General features: G+C 40.9%; 1 protein-coding gene across 14 annotated transcripts in view; it reads left to right on the top strand.

Annotated features, from left to right (window-relative positions):
* Positions 1-21,189, top strand: part of LOC143996244 (sodium channel protein type 5 subunit alpha-like) — a 553,882-nt gene that overhangs the window by 452,627 nt on the left and 80,066 nt on the right. For all 14 annotated transcript variants that reach the window (XM_077491204.1, XM_077491202.1, XM_077491195.1 and 11 more), the window contains 2 exons: positions 3,456-3,610; positions 11,732-11,905. In XM_077491204.1, the coding sequence (XP_077347330.1) occupies positions 3,456-3,610; positions 11,732-11,905 (329 nt within the window). The remainder of the gene's footprint in view (positions 1-3,455; positions 3,611-11,731; positions 11,906-21,189) is intronic.

The raw sequence follows: 21,189 nt of genomic DNA, 5'->3' as shown, positions 1-21,189 counted from the left end.
AGAAATGAGATAGGCAGTCGTAAACTAAAAGCTGCGTAAATTCCAGAAAACGTACCTTAGTTTGTAGATGTGACAACTTTTGCGCAAACCAATAAATATACAATTATTGACTTTTTTTTTACCAAAGACATGTGGCTGAATACATTTTGGCCTAAATGTATGACTAAAATTGAGTATATTGGATTTCTCTAATAACAAAAAGTAGAAAATATCATTTTTTTTCAAAATTTGCGGTCTTTTTACGTTTATATCGCAAAAAATAAAAATCGCAGAGGCAATCAAATACCATCAAAAGAAAGCTCTATTTGTGGGAAGAAAAGGACGCAAATTTTGTTTGGGTACAACATTGCATGACCGCGCAATTACCAGTTAAAGCAGCGCAGTGCCAAATTGTAAAAAGACCTCTGGTCATTTACCAGCAAAATGGTCCGGTCTGAAAGTGGTTAACCCATACAAAAAAAATTGTTTCATTTTGATTTGTGATTTAAATAATTTTGTTTAGTTAAATTTGTTTTCAGTATGCATTTCGTTTCGTTCATTCGCTTTCAAATTTGTTTCAAATTCGAATCGGCATTCAAATTAATTCTATTCAAAATTCAAATTTCGGGAGATGATTATATTCTTTTTATTTTATTCCATTGTTTTTTCTATTCTATTCTATTCTATTCTATTCTATTCTTTTCTATTCTATGCTAATCTAATCAAATTAGAAATAATTTTATTTGATATTTGAATTTCAGAAGACGGTTATATTCTTTCTATTTTATTCTGTTCTATTCTAGTCTATTTTTTTCTGTTCTATTCTTTAGAACTGGAGCCACAATGACTTCACTTCTGCGCATGTGTGTTCGAGCCCTTGGTTCCAGCACAAAACTCTGAAGTTCCGGCAAGGTATGCAAGGTATGCCGGACCTTCAGAGTGCATGCACCAGTGATGTCCCTGGCTGCATGCAGGGTAAATATCTCCTAAACGGTGCACACTTAGGAGATATTAATTTTACCTACAGGTAAGCCTTTTTATAGACTTACCTGTAGGTAAAAATGACCAAGTGGGGTTTACAACCGCTTTCAGAATTTCAAGAATATCTGTTAAGAGGGTGGACCAAAATCTCTCCTATGATTTGTGCAAACCTATTAACCTACAAGAAATTAAGCTGTGTTTTACTTGGGGATCAAATACTTATTTTACTCACTGAACTTCAACTCAATTTATAACATTTGTATCATGTACTTTTTCTGGCTTTTTGGTTGATATTCTGTCTCTATTATTTAGAATACACCTATGATAAAAATGATAGACTCTTCATTTCTTTGTGGGCAAACATACAAAATCTGCAGGGGATCAAATAATAATTTTCCCCAATATATATATATATATATATATATATATATATATATATATATACCGTATTTGCCGGCGTATAAGGCGACTGGGTGTATAAGACGACCCCCTATTTTTCAAGTGAAAACATAGGTTTTGGGCAATACTCGCGGTATAAGACTACCCCCCCCCCCCCCTTCTGAGGCAACACCATTTAAAAAAACATTAGAACCATTAAAAAACACAAAGCAAGAATGCCAACTACTCATCCGCCATGCTGTGATATGTCATAAAGTAAATAAAACAATAATAACACAGAGATCTATTGAATGCCACAACTCTGGAAAGTAGAATTTTTAACTAACCAAACCTATACCACTTTTGGGTTACATTCTATGGGAATTGTCCACCAAAATACATTTAATAACCCCCCTGTCATATGTCCCAGATTTACCTGTCCCTCTTGGGTGCCTGGGACCTCAAAGGCAAACAGCAGGATGTATAGTAGTAGAAGATCAGTGAATGGATTTACCCAGGGAAGTATGGTGAGCGGTGTATTATTTTAATGAATACAACGCCTGCTTGGATTGGCAGAGGCTGTAGCATCATCAGCCCTTGCCTCGCTCTCTCTCGCGCTCTCTCTCGCACGCTCTCGCGCGCTCTCTCTCGCTCTCTCTCACTCTCTCTCTCCCAATCCGAGCAGGCTACTCTATGTAGCCTGCTCAGATTGACAGAGGTTGTTACTCCAATCCAAGCAGGCTCTGTATTCATTAATAGAATATATCGCTCGCCGGGATTGGCTCAACGGCGTATACTGTTTGTAGCTGAAGCTACATACAGTATTAGCAGACATTTGGGGGCTGACATCCATCGGGCAGCATTGTATACCGTATATACTCGAGTATAGGCCGACCCGAATATAAGCCGAGGCCCCCAATTTACCCCCAAAAAAACTGGCAAACTTATTGACTCGTGTATAAGCCGAGGGTGAGACATGCCTGTCCATCCCTGTGTGTGTGTCCGTCCATCCCTGTGTGTCCGTCCATCCCTGTGTGTCCGTCCATCCATCCCTGTGTGTGTGTGTGTCCATCCATCCATCCATCCCTGTGTGTGTGTGTCTCCATCCATCCATCCATCCATCCCTGTGTGTGTGTGTCTCCATCCATCCATCCATCCATCCATCCCTGTGTGTGTGTGTCTCCATCCATCCATCCATCCATCCATCCCTGTGTGTGTGTGTCTCCATCCATCCATCCATCCATCCCTGTGTGTGTGTGTCTCCATCCGTGTGTGTGTGTGTGTGTGTGTGTGTGTGTGTGTGTGTGTGTGTGTGTGTGTGTGTGTGTGTGTGTGTGTCCAGCCTACCTGTGTCCCGAGCCTTTGTCCCGAGCCTCCGTCCCGTGTCGTGCCTTGCCTTCGTCCCGTCCCGTCCCGTCCCGTCCCGTCCCGTCCTGTCCCGTGCCGTGCCTTGCCATGCCTCCGTCCCGTGCCCTCTTCGTCGGCGGCCATTGTAAAATTCAAAAGCCGCGCCTCCTCCTTCGCCTGTGATAGGCGGAACACTGAATTTCCCAGCAGCCTGTGTTCCGCCTATCACGGACGTCGTATCATCCTCGTCCGTAGTACGAGGATGAGAAGATGCCCGTGATAGGCGGAACACAGGCTGCTGGGAAATTCAGTGTTCCGCCTATCACAGGCGAAGGCGGAGCCGGAGGCGCGGCTTTTGAATCATAGAATGGCCGCTGTCTGTCTGCTCGACACGCTGATCGAGCGGGCAGACAGCGATGACTCGAGTATAAGCCGAGGGGGGCACTTTCAGCCTCAAAAAAGAGGCTGAAAATCTCGGCTTATACTCGAGTATATACGGTACCCGGCGTATAAGACGACCCCCGATTTTTGGGCATTTTTTTTAAGTGTAAAAGGTAGTCTTAAACGCCAGAAAATACAGTATATATATATATATATATATATATATATATATATATATATATATATATATATATATATATATATATATATATATATATATATATATATATATAAACAATGATGTATAATGTAATTTTATAATGCTGTTATTATATAATAATATGAATATAATATGAATTCTTAGTCCTTGTTCATTTTACATTTTATAGGCTGTTTGCGTTACTGCTCCTGCTGCAGAGTGGACATCACAAAAGGATTTGGCAAAGCGTGGTGGAAGCTAAGGAAGACCTGTTTCAGGATAGTTGAACACAATTGGTTTGAGTCTTTTATCATCTTCATGATTCTTCTTAGCAGTGGGGCACTGGTGAGTACAGAGTACCTCTTTCTTATATTAAAGAAGCATCAATTTAACAGAAATCTAAAGCATTAATTGTCTATTGTATAATTGTATATCAGCAAGTTCACAGTGTGATAACAGCAAACCAAGTAATGGTAATTTTTAGTAATGTATGAGAAATATGAGAAATGCCCCTTATTTATTTTTCCTATTACCAGTGGCATAACTAGAACCTTCAGGGCCCTGGTCCAAGAAACCATAAAGGGCCCCTGTGACTCCTGGCCGGGGCCCTTCCCTCTGAGCCCAGTGGTGGAACGTCGGGGCACAGTCGCAAGTGTGACCTTTGTGATCCTGGTATTTTCGCCACTGGTGTCAATCGTTTTTTTATTTTTGTTATTTTATTTTTATTTTTGTTTTTTTACCTTTTTTTTCAATATTATTTTCTATTACTTATTAAAAATGTTTCTGGGGGCTTTGGTGAAATATCAGATGTCTAAACAGACATCTAATGTTCCACCTTTGAGACAAAAAGGAGATTGAGGATACAGCTCTTAAAAGAGAAGTATGGGTTTCCTTTTTTTTTTTGCTTACATCTATTCTATGTGAGCTGCTGAAATCTATAAATCTTTCCAGCCCTCTTAGAAGTGCCCCCATGCTGTTAAAATTGAGCTAAATACCTGCGGGTGGGGCAACAGACTTTCATACAGTGTAATACTGACAATGGTCTGGCTCTGGAGTCTGGATCCACCCACTTTCCTTTCATTTTGCTTGATTGATGTTGGCTTTCTGCTCATTCCCGAGACTTCACAGAGTGTAGCTGCGCCCCCCTCCCCCCTCCCTTCTCCCTCCTCCCTCCCCCCTCCTCTGCAGCATGTTCTGATCATTAGACAAATCCAGCAGAGATAAGCAGTAAGGGCACTTCAGTCAGTGACTAAGGTAGGAGAAGTCACTGATAGTGCTGTGTATGTAAATCTCCTCTACATATTACTATCTACCAGAGTGAAAACAATATATTTGCAAAGCAGAATACACATATGAATGTGACAGAACACAGGCGTTCCGTACATTACTGGTATAGTAAAATGAAATAAAATCAGAGCTAACATTATGAATGAATCCTTTTATTGATGATCTTGATTTTTATGTGAGACAATGAAACCTTCCATTCACATCTACTTGTATTTTCATACCAAAGCCCAGAGCTCCTCAAACCTTGACAGAGCTTTTCTCCCCCATAATTGGTGTACTACCTAGTACCAGGGGTCAAGTCCTGGGGAAAAAAGTGTGGGAACTCCCACCCAAGATCCACTCCCCCACCAAAAAATAAATAAATGATACGCTCACATGCACGAACACTTCAAAAGTGGTATTTTTCATCCAATTTTCGTATTGTGTGTATGAAGCTTAACTGTTAGTACATAAAAAAAATAAAAAATCCCCAATAAACATAAATACGGTAATTCTCTGAATAATCAGCATTCATTAAATTGTGCTTCCATGCAAATGTGAACATCATGTTCTGATCTTTATTGGGGAATGTTATTTTGTATATAGAGTGTTTATGTGGTGAGTTTAAACTTTTCATTGAACAGAGTTTGGATAACACAGGGTTAAACAGAAAGGTCATAAATGAACTGCACATTATCTGGGGAGAATGCTTGGTGAGATAGTGATGTGTTCCTGCTTAGGAGATGTAAGTTAGCTTGGGGGGCTGCAAACTCTGCAGGGCTCCAACACACACTCGCTGCTATTCCAACCCTTCACATATTTCCACATAAACTTCCCTCCTGGCATTAAACTTTGCCAGGTATTGCGTTCAGCTTACCACCCTAAACGGATGTTCCCCCCTCAGCTCACCTCTCTCCCTGCATGTCCTGTGAGCAGAATAGCTGTGCTCTTCCTCTGGGTTCTCTCATCATATGGCACTGAAGATAGAGGAGGGGGGATTCAGCGGGACACACAGAGCAAGTATGCAGGAGACTGTGGGGGGGGGGGGGGGGTGAGGAGACATAAAATCAGTAAGGGCCGGCGGGGAGGAGCATATCTCGAGAGGTCTGACTAAATACAATCTCTTAGCAGCAGGGACCTGATCTACCTGTCAGCTAGCTGTGATTGACAGGTAGATTGAAGAGGAAGCTTTCATGGAGCTCCCTACTGGCAGTGCCTGAATGGTCAGTCCACCCCTGGTGTGCGGCACTTACTATTACGAGCTGTGTCGGCGGCTGCTGGTGTAGCACCTGCCACACAACTCACATACTTCAAAGTCTTGCAGGACGCAGCTGCTAATGGGAACTGAGTTCCTGTTGTGGAAAAAGTACAGGAACTCCGTTCCCATGCGTTCCCACAGGACTTGAGCCCTGCTTAGTACCCCTAGAGCAATAATGTTACTTTCATTGTAAATAGAGTATTCAAGGATCACATACCTCTACAGTGCCATCACATACTGTACAGTGTCATGAGATGCCATACAGTGCCATCACATGTTGTACAGAGTCATCACATGCTGTACAGTGGCATCACGTGCCGTACAGTGTCATCACATGCTGTACAGTGTCATTACATGTTGTACAGTGTCATCACATGCCGTACAGAGTCATCACATGCCATACAGTGTCATTACATGTTGTACAGTGCCATCACATGCCATATAGTGCCATTAAGCTGCATTTAGTGGGCACCGATAAGCTACATTTAGTTGAAACTGGTAGGCTGCATTTGGTGGGCACTGATGTGGCTGCATTTCATGGACACCGATAAGCTGCATTTGGTGGGCACTGATAAGGCTGCATTTGGAAGGCACTAGGGATAAGCTTTATGTTTGGGCCGAACATGAGTTTGACTTGAACATTGGCTGTTCACCCATTCGTCCAAAACTGAACATTATGGAGCATTAGTGACAAATTCGGTAAAGCCCCATAATGTACTGCGGGGGCGCAGTGCATTGCTGTATGATGATTGGCCAAAGCATGCACCATGACCTGCATGCTTTGGCCAATCCCAGTGCCCTCAGCTAAGAGAGCCATAATTGGCCACAGGCAAAGTACCTTTGGCCAATCATGGCTCAGGGGGACTAAGTCCACGCGCCACACTATATAAGGCTGCCTGCACGTCGGCCACATGTGGTGTGTTGTTGGTGTGGACAGAGAGAGTGTCATTTCGATTGAGCAGGCAGGCAGGAAGGTTATTCATTTAGCTGCAGTGTATTTAATAGATATGGTTCACAAGTACAGCTCCTGCTAATCACTCCAGGGGAACTAACAGTCTTTAGTGTTAATTCAGCAATTGCCCATTACAGGCTGGGAACATCCTGTCCCTTTATGAATAATGTATTACAATATGGAGTGAACAGCATCTGCTTCTGCCTTCCTGTAGATCCAGAGCCCAGTTCGGATGTTGCATACGATATAAGCCAACCTGGCTGCTTGCTTCCCCAATCCTCCTGACTGGCACACTTCCCCAGTCCTTCCTGACTGGCATAATTCCATGGAGATTCCCTAGGACAAGGATGAAGGCTTAAAGAGGAAGTAAACCCATCCATTTTTAAATCCACCAGTTTTAAAAAACAGTTTCATTTCCAGCACGTGCCGGAAATGTAACACTCCAATTGGTTGTGCTCTCAACCAAACTGCCAAACCATCCAATGGCTGGTGTCATAACTGATCACATGTGCATCATCATGGCAGATGTAGATTAAACAGAGACAAAGATGGCAGCTTCCTTGACTGAAAACGAAAGGGGGGTTTACTTACACTTTAAGCACACCGCTGTCCTCAGAGGGCACTGATACAGCTGACATCCCCCCCCCCCCCCTTTGTGTTGTCCCTTCACTGTGCTGATATTACTCAATGTCTTTGCTTGCTCTGTCCCACTGCCTCTTCCGAAGTGAATCCCTCCAGTCCAGTTGCCTTCTTGTTGGATCCTTCCAGGTCAGCTTTCCCAAGCTTCAGCCCAAGGTAAAACCCCTCCCTGGCAAAGGTCCCTCAAAGGCCACCAACAGCCTCTCTTCAACACTCCATCTACAGCTTCTACCCCACTCCCCTGCTGGCATGGCCTATGTCTATTTATGAGATTTTCCCAGGCCCCCTGCCAGCTCACTTCTGGTAATTGGCTGAGCTCCTGCAAATATTCATTGCAGCTCCTCCTCACCTCCACCCTCTTGTTATAGAAAATTCTACAATATTCCAGATACCAGGGGGAGACACCAGAAAGCTATCAGGATGAGTCATCCAGACCTGGGCTCTAGTAACCTTGACCCAGATTCAATGATTCAGGTTTTAATCCTAGGGCCAGCCAAATGCTTTTACCTACACTACTCTTTTAGTAGCACACACTAGACTAGAGGGTGCTACACACATATTTGTATTTCAACTACGTACTTGACTGTTTGCCTGGAGTTCAGCTATAAGATAATTAAGAGTTTTCACCAAGCACCAAAGTAATACTACATACTTAACCATTTGCTTGGAGTTCAGCTATAAGATAATTAGGAGATTTCACCAAGCACCAAAATAATAGTCTAGAGTACAAAAATGTTCTCTGCAATAAACTGACTGTCAGTGAAGGAGACATATCACACAGATACCATGTGGTTCTTGGTATTTGCATATATTAAAGAGGAACTGCAGTCTTCTCACATAATTTGAAATAAAAACATTTTTGCCATTCTGAAGCCTCGCTCCAACCACTTTGCATATTATTTTATATATACCATGCTTGCCAAATATGCTGCAGAAATCACCCTCCACTAACTCTGGCTGCATCCATTTTAACTGTGGGCAGCTGAAGCTTCTGCCTGTTCACTTTCTGAATTTACACAGACACACAGAGGCACTCCTACATCTCAGCAGCTCCCATTGGCCCTCTTTTGACTCACCCCCTCCCCCCCCTTCCTTCCTGGTAAACTTTCAGGAGAGTGAGAGAGAGAGAGAGAGAGAGAGAGAGCTGTGCATGATGTCATAAGCCTAGGCTTTTTACCAGACAAGAAACAGGAAGTGGGCTTTATAAAGCATTTACTGGCAGAAAAAAAAATGTTTTACTATCCAAAGTTAAAACAACAAGGGCAGAAGATTTAATAGATGGAAAGTTGAAAAAATTACTGAGGGTCTGCTTTAAGTACACCTGTCATTTATTCATAATATGCGAACTGCTCGGTGAAACTTTAAACCCACCTTTATTCAAGCACTGCACCACAGCTCTTTATTGGTCCTAAGGCATGGTGCTGCCCATCAGTTACTGAAAAACATTCTCAGGATCATGATTGAAATCACATTTAAATGTTGACAGTATGCAGCCAATTATAATAAGACCAAAAGCTATCTCAGCTGAAACCTGTCATGTACCTGGTAGGTGAGCCTGACGTGTGGAGGAAGGCCTTCGTACAACTCTGGTTCGAGAACAGCTGATAGTGAGACAGCATTCTCAAGAGCACGGCAGGGTAAGGGTGCCTTGAATAGTCCAGAAGTCTGTACCAGTAGAGGCCGGAATCTCAGGAACAGGAAGCTGGAACACAGCAGGTAGCAGGCTGAGGAGTCGGCAGATGACTAGCAGACTGGCAGAGGACAAGCCGAGATGCACCACCGGGAACCGGAGCTGGAAGCAGGCTGGCGGCAGGGAGCATGGTCAGACAGGCCAGGTCGAAAACAGACAGGCAGGTCAGGCAGAGACAGCAGACAGAAGCGTGGTCAATCTTAGGCAGGCTTCAGCAACAGATGGGCAGATCGGGCATAAACAGCAGGCAGAGGCGTAATCGGGTAACAGGCAAGTTCGGCAACAGGTGTAGGTAACAGGAGACAGGGATCAGTCCGTGGGAAGGCAGAGATCAGGGCAAGAGGCAGGCAGAGGTAGTCAGGAACAAGCCGGTTCGGTATCAGAAGTCACACACAGGAATCAGGGTTCAGGTAACATTGTAGACCAAGCAGCAACTTGTCACTTCTAGAGGCTCAGTTTAAATAGCCTAACTGGCGCCAGTTCTAACGACAGGTGCGCCCGCAATCTACCACATGCATGCGCGTTCTCAGAAGCGCCAGCGCCCCTTCTGGGCATACTTGATGGGTGCCTGCGCACAGGTATGCGCCCAGGGCCGGAAACTTCAGACTACAGACGTCTTCCCTGACAAAACCTTTGAAATCCTCGGTTTCACATTGCTTGTAAAAGAGTTTATAATACATTTGGGAAACAGCTTTGCTTACTAAAATATGTCAGACTACCTTTTAATGCATTTTACCCCCGTCTAATGAAAATGCCTCACAAAATGGTTATTTAAAGAAATCGTTTATGTTGGTGTCTTTGCTTAAAGTCTTTTGTTTCTTATGCTACTGTTTGGATTGGGAAATTGAATGATTTTGCACTAATAATTACTAAAGTCCGCTAGGGTGACACAGAAATGACCACATCAGACATCCTTCCTGCATAACGTGTGTAATCTCATTCAGTAAAATGATGCCATTATATTTGATGCTTTACTGTAACAAGTTGGATTAATGACAGCTTGGTGCACAGTTTATACGGGTGTATGTGTATTTTCACTGATGGTCTGAACAGGCAGAGACTGTAAAAAAACAACTATATTTTCTTTATTAGTGTCCTAAATCACTCTTATATACTCAAAGGGGTTGATTTACTAAAGTCATATAGACTGTGCACTCAGCAAGTGCCGTTGCCCCAGAGCTTGGTAAATGACCAGAAGCTCTGCTAACAGCCATCATCCAATCATGTGCAAGCAAAAATGCAGTTTTTTAAATTTTACTTGAATGTGATTGGTTATTCTTTGCAAAGTGAAGCTTTACCTCATTTACTATGCTCTGGATCAACTGCACTTGCAGAATGCACCGTCTATTTGCCTTTAGTAAATCACACCATAGATTCAGTGTTTTTCAGATTATTAATTTCAGTGGAAGAGCTGAGATTATTCTTTGTAATCAGCTCTGCAAAGACAGACTGGTTGCAAGCAGACATTCTGCCATAGACTCTTCAAAAAAGAATTAAAATCTATAGCAGCGCAATCACTAATAACAAGCAGCCTGTCTTATCTCTTCTGTAAAATAAGGTAATGAATTGAGGGCTGGAAGTTACAAAAGAGATCCCTTTTCGAGTAGGGCAAAAACGTTTTGGAAAAGCCTTTGTGAAACCAGAAAACAAGGTATATTTCATGTAGGAAAAAGCATTGACAAGAGAATTGTGTAGTAACAGAACATCTGATAATACCTAGAGCAGCCATTCTCAACCATGGATCTATGGAACCCCAGTCTTCCGCCAAAGATTGCTAGGGTCTCCTTGAGCAGTGGCTGATTGTCTTCCCATCTGATGGTGCCTATATATTTACACCAATAACACCAATGGTCTTTTAGTTGGCATTCTGACCATCACTTAAAGTGGGGCATTATTGCCACTGGCCACTAGTGTAAGCTGCACTTTCCCACTTACCACCAGTGGTTTTAGCAAGGGTTCCCAAAGACCTGAAAATTATTTTAAGGGTTCCTCTGTGGAGAAAATTTTAAGGAAGGCTGACCCAGAGTGTCCGAACTATAGTTAATGAGGGATGCTCTGTGATAAAATCTTTCCCATAGCTGCCTGATTTGTTTTTCCATTCAACTGGTGTGCAGTAAAAACCTGTCAACAAACCTACAAGTCTGTATTTGTGTGGGTGTCATGTACCTGTCATCTCTTTCCAAGCTTCCATTACACTAGTAAAAGTGCTGCCCATTGAGCTCCATGCTGCACCAATAATATATATGTGGGTGGTTACAGTTTGGTGTATTAATTTAAATACAAAGATGCTGTTGTGCTAGACATGATGACATCATTGTGTCTGATAAGATGACACATTTGTACCAACAGGTGTGATGGATAATAGGACTGATTGCCTTTCATCATCACGACATGGCATCACTAAGAGTAGTTATATCAGCTTTAACAATCTCTGTGGCTGCGGCAATAATACACATAATTATCAGCGCAGGTATTTATCTCTAAAAGTTATCTCAGTTGGTCATAATTTACCCAAAGAGGTCACAAACATATCTGCTGCATGGGCGAAGTTAGGAAACTGGTCCGTGTTGCCATGACAATGGAAGTTCATAATTCACAATAACTATGTGTTACAGTCCCCTTGTGTCTCAAGTACTTGCCTGAAAGCTTTTTGTTTCCTAGGCATTCGAAGATATTTACATCGACCAGAGAAAAGTCATGAAAGTCATCTTGGAGTATGCTGATAAAGTGTTCACTTACGTTTTTGTCCTGGAAATGCTGCTTAAATGGGTGGCCTACGGCTTTAAGAAGTACTTCACTAATGCCTGGTGTTGGCTGGATTTCTTCATAGTTGGTGTAAGTACTGTGTATCTCCTTAACTAAAGATTGTATTCTATGACTGTGACAGACCATCCCACTCACCCATAAACACATATTTTGTTGGCGTGCGCCTTTTTTCTCATGACCACAGTTTTTCTGTAATTCTAAACTCCTCTATGGTTAATGTATATAAACCAGATGGACCACTAACCTCCCCAAAAGTCCTGGTCTAGTCTAGTCCATGCTATAAATGTTTAGGCTAGTTTTTACATTGAACTCCAAGTTCAACATAAATATATTGGGGTTGATTTACTAAGGGCAAATAAACTTGGACCTTTTGCCAGTGCAGTTGCACTCTGCAAGTGCATTTTCTCCAGAGGTAAGTAAATGAGGGAGAGCTCTGCTGACTTCCATCAACCAATCATGTGCAAGCAAAAAATATTTTTTTTATATTTTTCTTGCATGTGATTGGGTACTCTTTGTAAAGTGAAACTTTACCTCATTTACTAAGCTCTGTAGCAACTGCACTTGCAGAGTGTAACTGCACAGTCTGTTTGCCTATAGTAAATCAACCCTATTGTCTGCGAAGCTTGTTGCCTAGCATACTGTGAATGGACACAGTTATTTGCACATGTGCAGATAAATAACCTTTGCTTTGAGCAGACTAATGGTAGTCACTTTTCATGAGCATACCTCCAATAGACATGTGCGGTTTGTTTCGTATGAATGGAAAATTTGGGCGAATTTCCAAAAAACTCGTACATTTGCAAGCATCCAAAATACGAATTTCTATGCTTCCGAATTGTATAAGAAATACAAAATTTTGTTGACGAATTTCGGATCCAAATTCCATCACGGAAACGTGACTGGTGTTTTGTTGACCAATCAGAGGTTTTCTGCTTAGTGAGGGTTGGGAAAATTACCTTTTTAATATGGGAGTGTGAGACTGGTATTGGTAGCCGATGGGAGATTCATAATCGGACAAAATAAGAATGTTCATTAATATCGTTTTATTATTGTCATAATAATTACTATTATTCGTTATGATGAAGTTAAAAACCCAGGAAGTCAGCACAGGGATGGTGGGAGCACCTCATAATGAGAGGGGTACAGCTGGGGTACAGCCCCAGGAGGAAGTCAGCACAGGGATGGTGGGAGCCCCTCATAATGAGCATAATGAGTCGATAACTGCCATAATGAGAAAGGTAATTTTTGCTTTTTAAATTCATTATAATGAACATTCGTAATTGTTACGAAAAGTTAACGAAAATTCGTATTTCGTACGAATCCAAATTGAATTTCGGACACAAATTACGAAATACAAATTAACAGCTAATATGAAATGGAACGGAATGAAACAAAACAAATTTATTGACGGCGCACATGTCTAATCTCCAACATACTACTGATGTAGTCTCAGACGCCTCCTGAAAGAGCCACTGGGATGCTTCTGAGGGACTCAAGTACATGATTATTAGATGTAATGATACTGCTGCAGTCTTTATACAGCTACACTGCTACATTTTAAAAGCAGCTGATGCATAATAGAATCATAGAAGCTAATGTTTAACAATTGAAAACTTGTATTGTGAACTATATTATAAACTAAGTTCATATTCTGCTTTAGCACCATTTTAATTATTTACTGTTAGATGTATATTGTATCTGGTGTTCATCATTTTATAAATAAGCCCAAATGTGTTAAATATTTTATTGCTTATTCAAATATGTTAATGGCTATTGTATTTACTTGGCGTGGTTTTAATACCTCTAAAAAATGGGTCAAATAACATCAAGAGTTTATCTTCTCATAATCTGATTTCTTTTCTCATGAACATTTCTGCACCATCTGTGAACTTTCATGTTTCACCTTCTAAGTCTTGTGGGTCATTTACAGAAAATTATCCTTTATCCTCTTGGTTAGCTATCAAATAGAATATCTTGTCCATGCTGTTTACATGTCTCTTTTTAGCAAATGTAGCATTCCTTCCCAGTGTGATCATCTCAAGGTAGAGGAACAGAGCATTCTAGGAGCAAGCGGAAATCTTTAATGAGGTCAGAAATAACAGATCCTTCCTAGCTTGGTTTGCATCAAAATTATAATAATTAATGATCTATAATTAAATTTCATCTGTGCTTCTGTAAGGTGGGTATGGTTTCTTGTCAGGCAGCATGGTGCTAGCCTTCTCGTAGACAGCACAGTAGTGTTGCCATTTTGTCACATTACAGCTTGCAATGGTCACAATGGTAATAGCTCGAGTACAGGGTGCATTTTAGATGTATTTAAAGGGTCATATGCAGTGCTAGAACAAGGTTATCAAGAGCCAAGGGTGGACATACCAAACATGCCTGGTGAAACCCCCAATTTTTGTGCCCCCATCCCTTAAATTCCTGCCAGCACAAATGTCCCCTTTAAAACAAATTACTCCTTTTAGCACAAATCATTTACCCCTCAAATTTCCCCTTCTAGTGCACATCCTCCCCCCACTCCAAATCCCCCTACCTCTCAGCACAACCCTCTCCCCCAATTAACCCTCTTAGCCCAAATGTTATAACCTTCAAATTTCTCCTCCAAGTACACCCCCCCACACTCCAAATCTCCCCCCTTAGTACAAATCCCCCCTCCTAGCACAAATCATCACCCCAAATGTTCCCTCTTAGCACAAATACTCCCCAATCATCCCTACTAACAACCCCCCTCACAAAAAATCCCCTCCTAGCACTGCTGCCACCCATATTCTCCCTCCCGACACAAACACTGCCCTACCATCTCCTTGCGCCCCCCCCCCCCCACCTCACATGATTCCATGGTCCCCAGGGCAGCTGCACCTCCAGCCCATCCCTTGTTCCAGCCTGGTCATATGGACCAATACTTTTGCCAACCAGCATTAAAGCAGAACAACCTGACCTGCTAAACTTCAACCAGATGGAGAGGTAAGACCCATTTGGGTGATTACACAGAAATGTAAGAGGCAAGTTCCAAGTTTTAACAGATGGATGGTTCCCCATTATTAGATCTCCTATACAGCACCACCTGCAGCTGAAGCTCATAAAGAATTTCAATCCAGGAGCACTCTGAGTTTCATTGTATTGTTATTGATACAAAGTCCAAGGAAACCCAACATTAAAAACACGTTAAACATAATCTGTGACCATTTTACATACAAATTGTACACTTTTTTGAATGATATACCTTAAAAAAGAGTGTAGTTTGTATGTGATGTGGTTTGTATGTGATGGTTCAAGTTTTAATTCTTTGTGAGTAGCAGCATTGATGCTAAGTCACGGACATGTTCTGAATCCAACCCTGAGAGCAGGTTAAAGCAGTTTGGCATCTCTTGGAGAGGCGCTTTTACTGTTGTGCAGTATCTGTAGCTGCATCACCTGCAGCTGAAACTGGGTATCATAGCTTGATAAATAAGTTATAATGGCTCAGGAAAGGGCTGGGCTGGGGGTCTGGCTTTTTACCCTTGGGGCAGTATTATTAATTTGTGTTTGGCTTGTGGTCCTCTGTGGAGATATTTCACTATTCAGACATCAGTCAAAGTCCAATCGTCAGTCAGTGACACATGGATTTACTTAGATATTTGCTTCCAGTTTAGATCTATGATCACCCCTAGCAGAGAGACATTTTCCAGTAATTATATTGTGACTCAGAGATGTCATGTGACCAAATGTTGAAAATTGCAAAGGAAACTGATAGTGGAAGATGTGAAAAGTGTGTCGCAATAAATCAAGTCCTGTTGGTACACTTTCCTCTTACCATGCCATCAGTCAATGCATCACTTTAGCTGGTACATTTTCTTTAGACTGCAAAAATCGTCCCCCCTAGGAAAAAGGTATTTGCGTATGTTTACCCCCAGGCCCAGGGTGTCCAGTCCAGTCCAGTAGCTGATTAATCAATACGTGTTGCCGACCAGGTGGAACACATGTCTCTCTATGATGTAATCTTCACAAGTGCCATGCAGTAGCATTTATTCGCACACAGTAGAGAATTTTGTTAAACTAAGCACTATGTAGTTTACATCATAGAGAGTAATTTGTGTCACATGGTTGGTGATTGATCAGTATTTTCAGAGGTTAATTTCTGGACAGTTTAGTGATGCATTTGGGATATTAAAATCTCCTATGTGACTCTAGCTTTAATGCTGCACTCAACTTTTTTGGGGAAAGATGAAAGAAGATATATTTACATAATCCTCCACTCCTCTCAGTATAAGACTGATCCCTGAAGCTCCTGCACCCCTGCGCTCTAGGTCTTGAGATCTGACTTTATCAAGCCCAGAGCAGCATCCATAGCCCTGCTGTTGATGTAAGGATGCCAGGAATAGTTCACTGCTGAATTGTGGGGGGAGTGCTGATTGCTGGGTGAGCAGAGGGTTTCTCCTCTCTGATGGACAAAACAAGACAAACTGAAAAGCTGGAGACTCAATGGGGGAACATTCACAAACTAAAGAAGAAGCTACTTACTATTGTCCACACTTAATTAAAATATTCAGTGGCTATAAAAAGTCTACACAGGTTTCTGTGATGTAAAAAAATTAGACAAAGATAAATCATTTTAGAACTTTTTACACCTTTAATGTGATCTACAAATTGTACCGCTCAATTGAAAAACATACTGAAATCTTGGAGGGAAGTAAAAGTAAAAAAATAAAATAATATGGTTGTATAAGTGTGCACACCCTTAAACTAATACTTTGTTGAAGCACCTTTTGATTTTTTTACAGCACTCATTTTACAGCACTCAGTCTTTTTGGGTATGAGTCTATCAGCATGGCACATCTTGACTTGGCAATATTTGTCCGCTGTTCTTTGCAAAAACACTCCAAATCTTTTAGATTGCGAGGGCATCTCCTGTGAGTCATTGTTATGCTGAAAGATAAATTTCCTCTTCATGTTCAGCTTTCTGGTATTTGGAACTGTTCATAATTCCCTCTACCTTGACTAAGGCCCCTATTCCAGCTGAAAAAAAACCAGCCACAAAACATGATGGTGCCACCACTATGCTTCACTGTGGGTATGGTGTTCTTTTGGTGATATGCAGTGTTGTTTTTGTGCCAAACATATCTTTTGGAATTATGGCTAAAAAGTTCAACCTTGGTTTCATCAAACCATAACCATTTTCCGACATGCTTTTGGGAGACTTTAGATGTGTCTCTAGAAACCAATTAACAAGCAGAAATCATTTGCTGTAACCTCTAGCAACTAATCAGTGAACCGTAATGTGTGCTGTAACCTCTAGCAACCAGTCATTAAGCAGTAATGATATGCTGTAACCACTGATAACCAATCGCAATTGCTGCCTGATCTGATACAGTAAACTAATTTTAAGTCTAGCTGCTATTTATTGTATGTCTCAGAGCAAGTGGAGAGTGAGATTGCATGGGGGGGGGGGACCCTGCCCATAGCCCAGACATATGTATGAAGAATACGGGTGAATGTTGTCACATGTACCATACAGCCAGTACTTTCCAGATATTCCTGCAGCTCCTTTAATGTTGCTGTAGGCCTCTTGGCAGCCTCCCTGATTCGTTTTCTTCTCATCCTTTCATACATTTTGGGGTGAAATACAGTTCTTGGTAATGTCACCGTTGTGCCATATTTTCTCCACTTGATGAGGACTGTCTTCACTGTGTTCCATGGTATATCAAATGCCTTGAATATTCCTTTATACCCTTCTCCTGACTGATACCTTTTAACAATGAGATCCCTCAGATCTTTTGGAAGCTCTCTGCGGACAGTGGCTTTTACTGTAGGATGCGACTAAGAAAATGTCAGGAAAGAGCTACTAGAACAGCTGAACTTTATTTGGGGTTAATCAGAGGCACTTTAAATGATGGCAGGTGTGCACTGACTCCTATTTAACATGAGTTTGAATGTGATTACTTAATTCTGAACACAGCTACATCTCCAGTTATAAGAGGGTGTGCACACTTATGCAAACAGATTATTTTAGTTTTTTACTTTTACCCCCCCCCCCCCCCCCCAAATGATTTCAGTTTGTTTTTTAACTGGGTTGTACAGGCTATAGGTCACATTAAAGGTGAAAAAGAAAAAAGCTCTAAAATTATTTATCTTTGGCTCATTTTTTTACATCACAGAAACCTGACATTTTAACAGGGGTGTGTAGACTTTTTATATCCACTGTACATTCTGAAGCGCAGTCCCACTGCAAGGGATAATTGTTTTTCTGCTCGGGGTTGGGCTTTATAACCTGGTGATGGTCTTTATCACTGATTGGTAATAGTAGCATTTTGCGTTTTTAGAAGACTTGAACTGTACATAACAGATGAAACATGTACAAAAGTTTTTTATTTGTTTTTTTTTACGTTCTCTTCACTTCTCTTCCTCATGCTTCCACCACCATTATTCTTTAATGCCCCCAGTTGCACTCAAAGCTTCTACTGCCCCCTGGATCATTCCAGCTCCCTTAAGGGTTCAGTATTACTCACTTTGGAATACTTTGATTTAATGCTATTGCCATACCCCTGATGTCCTTTGGCTGACATTTGGAAGCAGACCATGTGGTCAGAGTTTCATTCCCTCTCTCTGTGCTTGGCTATACCTGTTTTTGTGTTACCAACCAGGCAACCATGGACACCTCCATAGTATTTCCTGATTGGGCCAGCCACTACCTTCTACTAAAATAACTGTTATTACAAATCACTCTCTGCACAGATACGCCATCAACATGCCCCCAAGCTACACAATTTGCTTTTTTGACCCATTTATGGCCATCCTTTCCCTTTAACGTTGATGGGTACTTAATGATTCTGTACTGTCTAGGTCTTTAGAACTGATAAGTGATAAAACATTGTTGAAATAATCCGTGCTGAGCTTCCTTTTATAGCTTGTGCTCTGCCAAATGTACTTTGTTAAGATATGATCCCCATGGCAGGAAAAAATTGTCAAGCATCCCAGAGCTTATTTATCTATATCTATTCACATTGATTGTGTTGTTTTGCTAAAGCATTTTACATGTACAATTTGTCTAATGTTGTAAACTTAAATCAATGAAGAGAAAATTACCTGCATTATGTAGTTTATAAAATAAAGAAGCTGGATTGTGTTAGTCTCCCCTTGGGGTAAAGTATGGCGACAAGAGAAAATTGTTCTGTCTTAAAGTTGATTAGAAGATACATACAAATCAAAGATCAGTGAGTTAAATGTCTTGGATGATGTGTATAATAAACATCAGAGGAATAGATTTAATATATTGCTACTATTTTTTTCCATTTTACTCTATTCTTTAAATTTCAGAATTTTTTTATTTTTTTTTAATAGTTGTAACCTGCAGATCAGCACTAATAATACTGGAAATACCCTTTAATATCTTAAGAATTCTTAGCAATAGCTTTGAAATCTATTCCCACGTAAAAAGCAATAACAAAAGTGCCATAATTTATTGTAATAGTTGTAGGATTTGGGTAAAACCAGGACATATCCCACTACTGGAGATTCCAAGAACTATAAAACGTCAGTGTATGTTTCAGCTTACATCAGCCACACAAAGATTAAGGTATATCTAAACCCAAGAACAAAAATGAAATATATAGTAGCTTACCAATCCTTAGTTGTGGTGGCTGCATTCATTTTCATGCTTTTTTTTTTTTCACATGTCAGTAACACACTTCCTGTCCTGACAGTTTTCTTGGTTGTAAAGCATAGGTGGGTTTAGTTCTAGTTTACTTGACTGGAGAACTGAATGACACAGAGGTCATTTACAACACCACAATTATACACGCCACACCACATACACCACACCAGCATCCCTTTGTTTTGATTCCCACTTACAAGCTTGGAATCATTCTTTAAATACATTGTGTCTCCTTCTCTTCCTATCTCAAAAAATAGTGTCAGATGTTTAACTTTTACAATAATTTGCTAAAAACCAGACATCCGCTAGTATATTGCCTAAGTCATATAACAGAAACTATTAAAAAAATAAAGCTTTTAATTCAGATTTTCTATGTCTCAGAGCAATGCTTGACTGCAAAAATGCACAGATATTCTGTATAGAATACAATATAGCAATACAATCCAGGCATAATTCATTAGAAGGTATAAATGGTGGAAGCCTAGGATGCTTATTAAATGTCTGAGCGACAAGGATTCCTCACATCTTGATGACAGATCCTGAAATTTCATGAGCGATGAGGGATGTTCCTCATTGTGCTGAGAGAAATATTTTTATGTGTCTGCTGTCTTTTCCAAGAAAGACAAAACCACGACTACACTGTGAGTCCTTGTCTTTGGATTCCTCGTAATTATGTACAGGATGTGTACATTGTCTTCTGTGGCGTTTCTAGACATCGCCATCCTTGAAGTATTTTCAGTATCTTAATGAAATCTCGGCTTTCAGTCCCGTACTGTTTGAAGTGAATAGCAGCTGTAAAATAAGAGCCCATTTTAAAATCATAACTGTTCCTTTTGTAACCATGGTAAAAATAAAATACGAAAAAGCACTCCTGCTGTGAAAAAGCTCTGGACCAAGTAGAAAGTCTTTTCATATTCACATTCAAACACTATGTAAAAATAATGCTTTTGGCAGGAATAAATAAGCAACCCACAGTAATCAGCTATTGATTATCAATTTCACATCAAAGGACTGTTCTTATTGGTAACATTGTGTCCCTTTTATGCTTTTACAAATCTTTTATAGCAATGCTATATACCAACTGTATCCACTCAGGTATAAATTAGGGCCATTACTAATCCAAGCCTCTTTTTTTGTGTTCGGAAACAACCCTTTGACATTTGCCAACTCAAGATTTTCACCTGTTCATAATACGGCAGCTAAACAGCCCAATCTACTTCATACAGAGAAGATTGCCACGGTTCCAGGCGTACAGTAAACCTGCTAATCTTGCTGTGCTGTGTCCCTCTTGGAAAATGTATGGATGTTGGGACATTATGAACTGTGAAAGATTATTGAAAACAGTATAACAACTGTATACAGTAAACTGAAAGCTGAAAGCTAACTAGAGATTTCTTAATGGTGCACTCCAATCAAAACTAAAAATGTTGTCTTCAAATGTATTTAGGAACATAGCCTGTTTGCTGTGATAACAAACATATACCCTGTTTCCCCCAAAATAAGACCTAGCGTGATTGTTGGTGATGGCTGCAATATAAGCCTTACTCCCCAAATAGGCACTAGTTAAAGTCCTTGTAGGTCTTATTTTCAGGGTAAGGCTTATTTTCCGGGAAACAGGGTAGGGCTTATATTGCAGCCATCACCGACAATCACGCTAGGTCTTATTTTCGGAGAAACAGGGCAGTATTGTTGCAAACTCAAACACTGATGAATTGATCTA

The sequence above is a fragment of the Lithobates pipiens genome, unplaced genomic scaffold (assembly GCF_037356315.1).
Source record: "Lithobates pipiens isolate NorthernLeopardFrog02 unplaced genomic scaffold, aLitPip1_a1.2 Scaffold_19, whole genome shotgun sequence".
Taxonomy (NCBI): Eukaryota; Metazoa; Chordata; class Amphibia; order Anura; family Ranidae; genus Lithobates; species Lithobates pipiens.
This window is presented reverse-complemented; position numbering and strand designations above follow the sequence as displayed.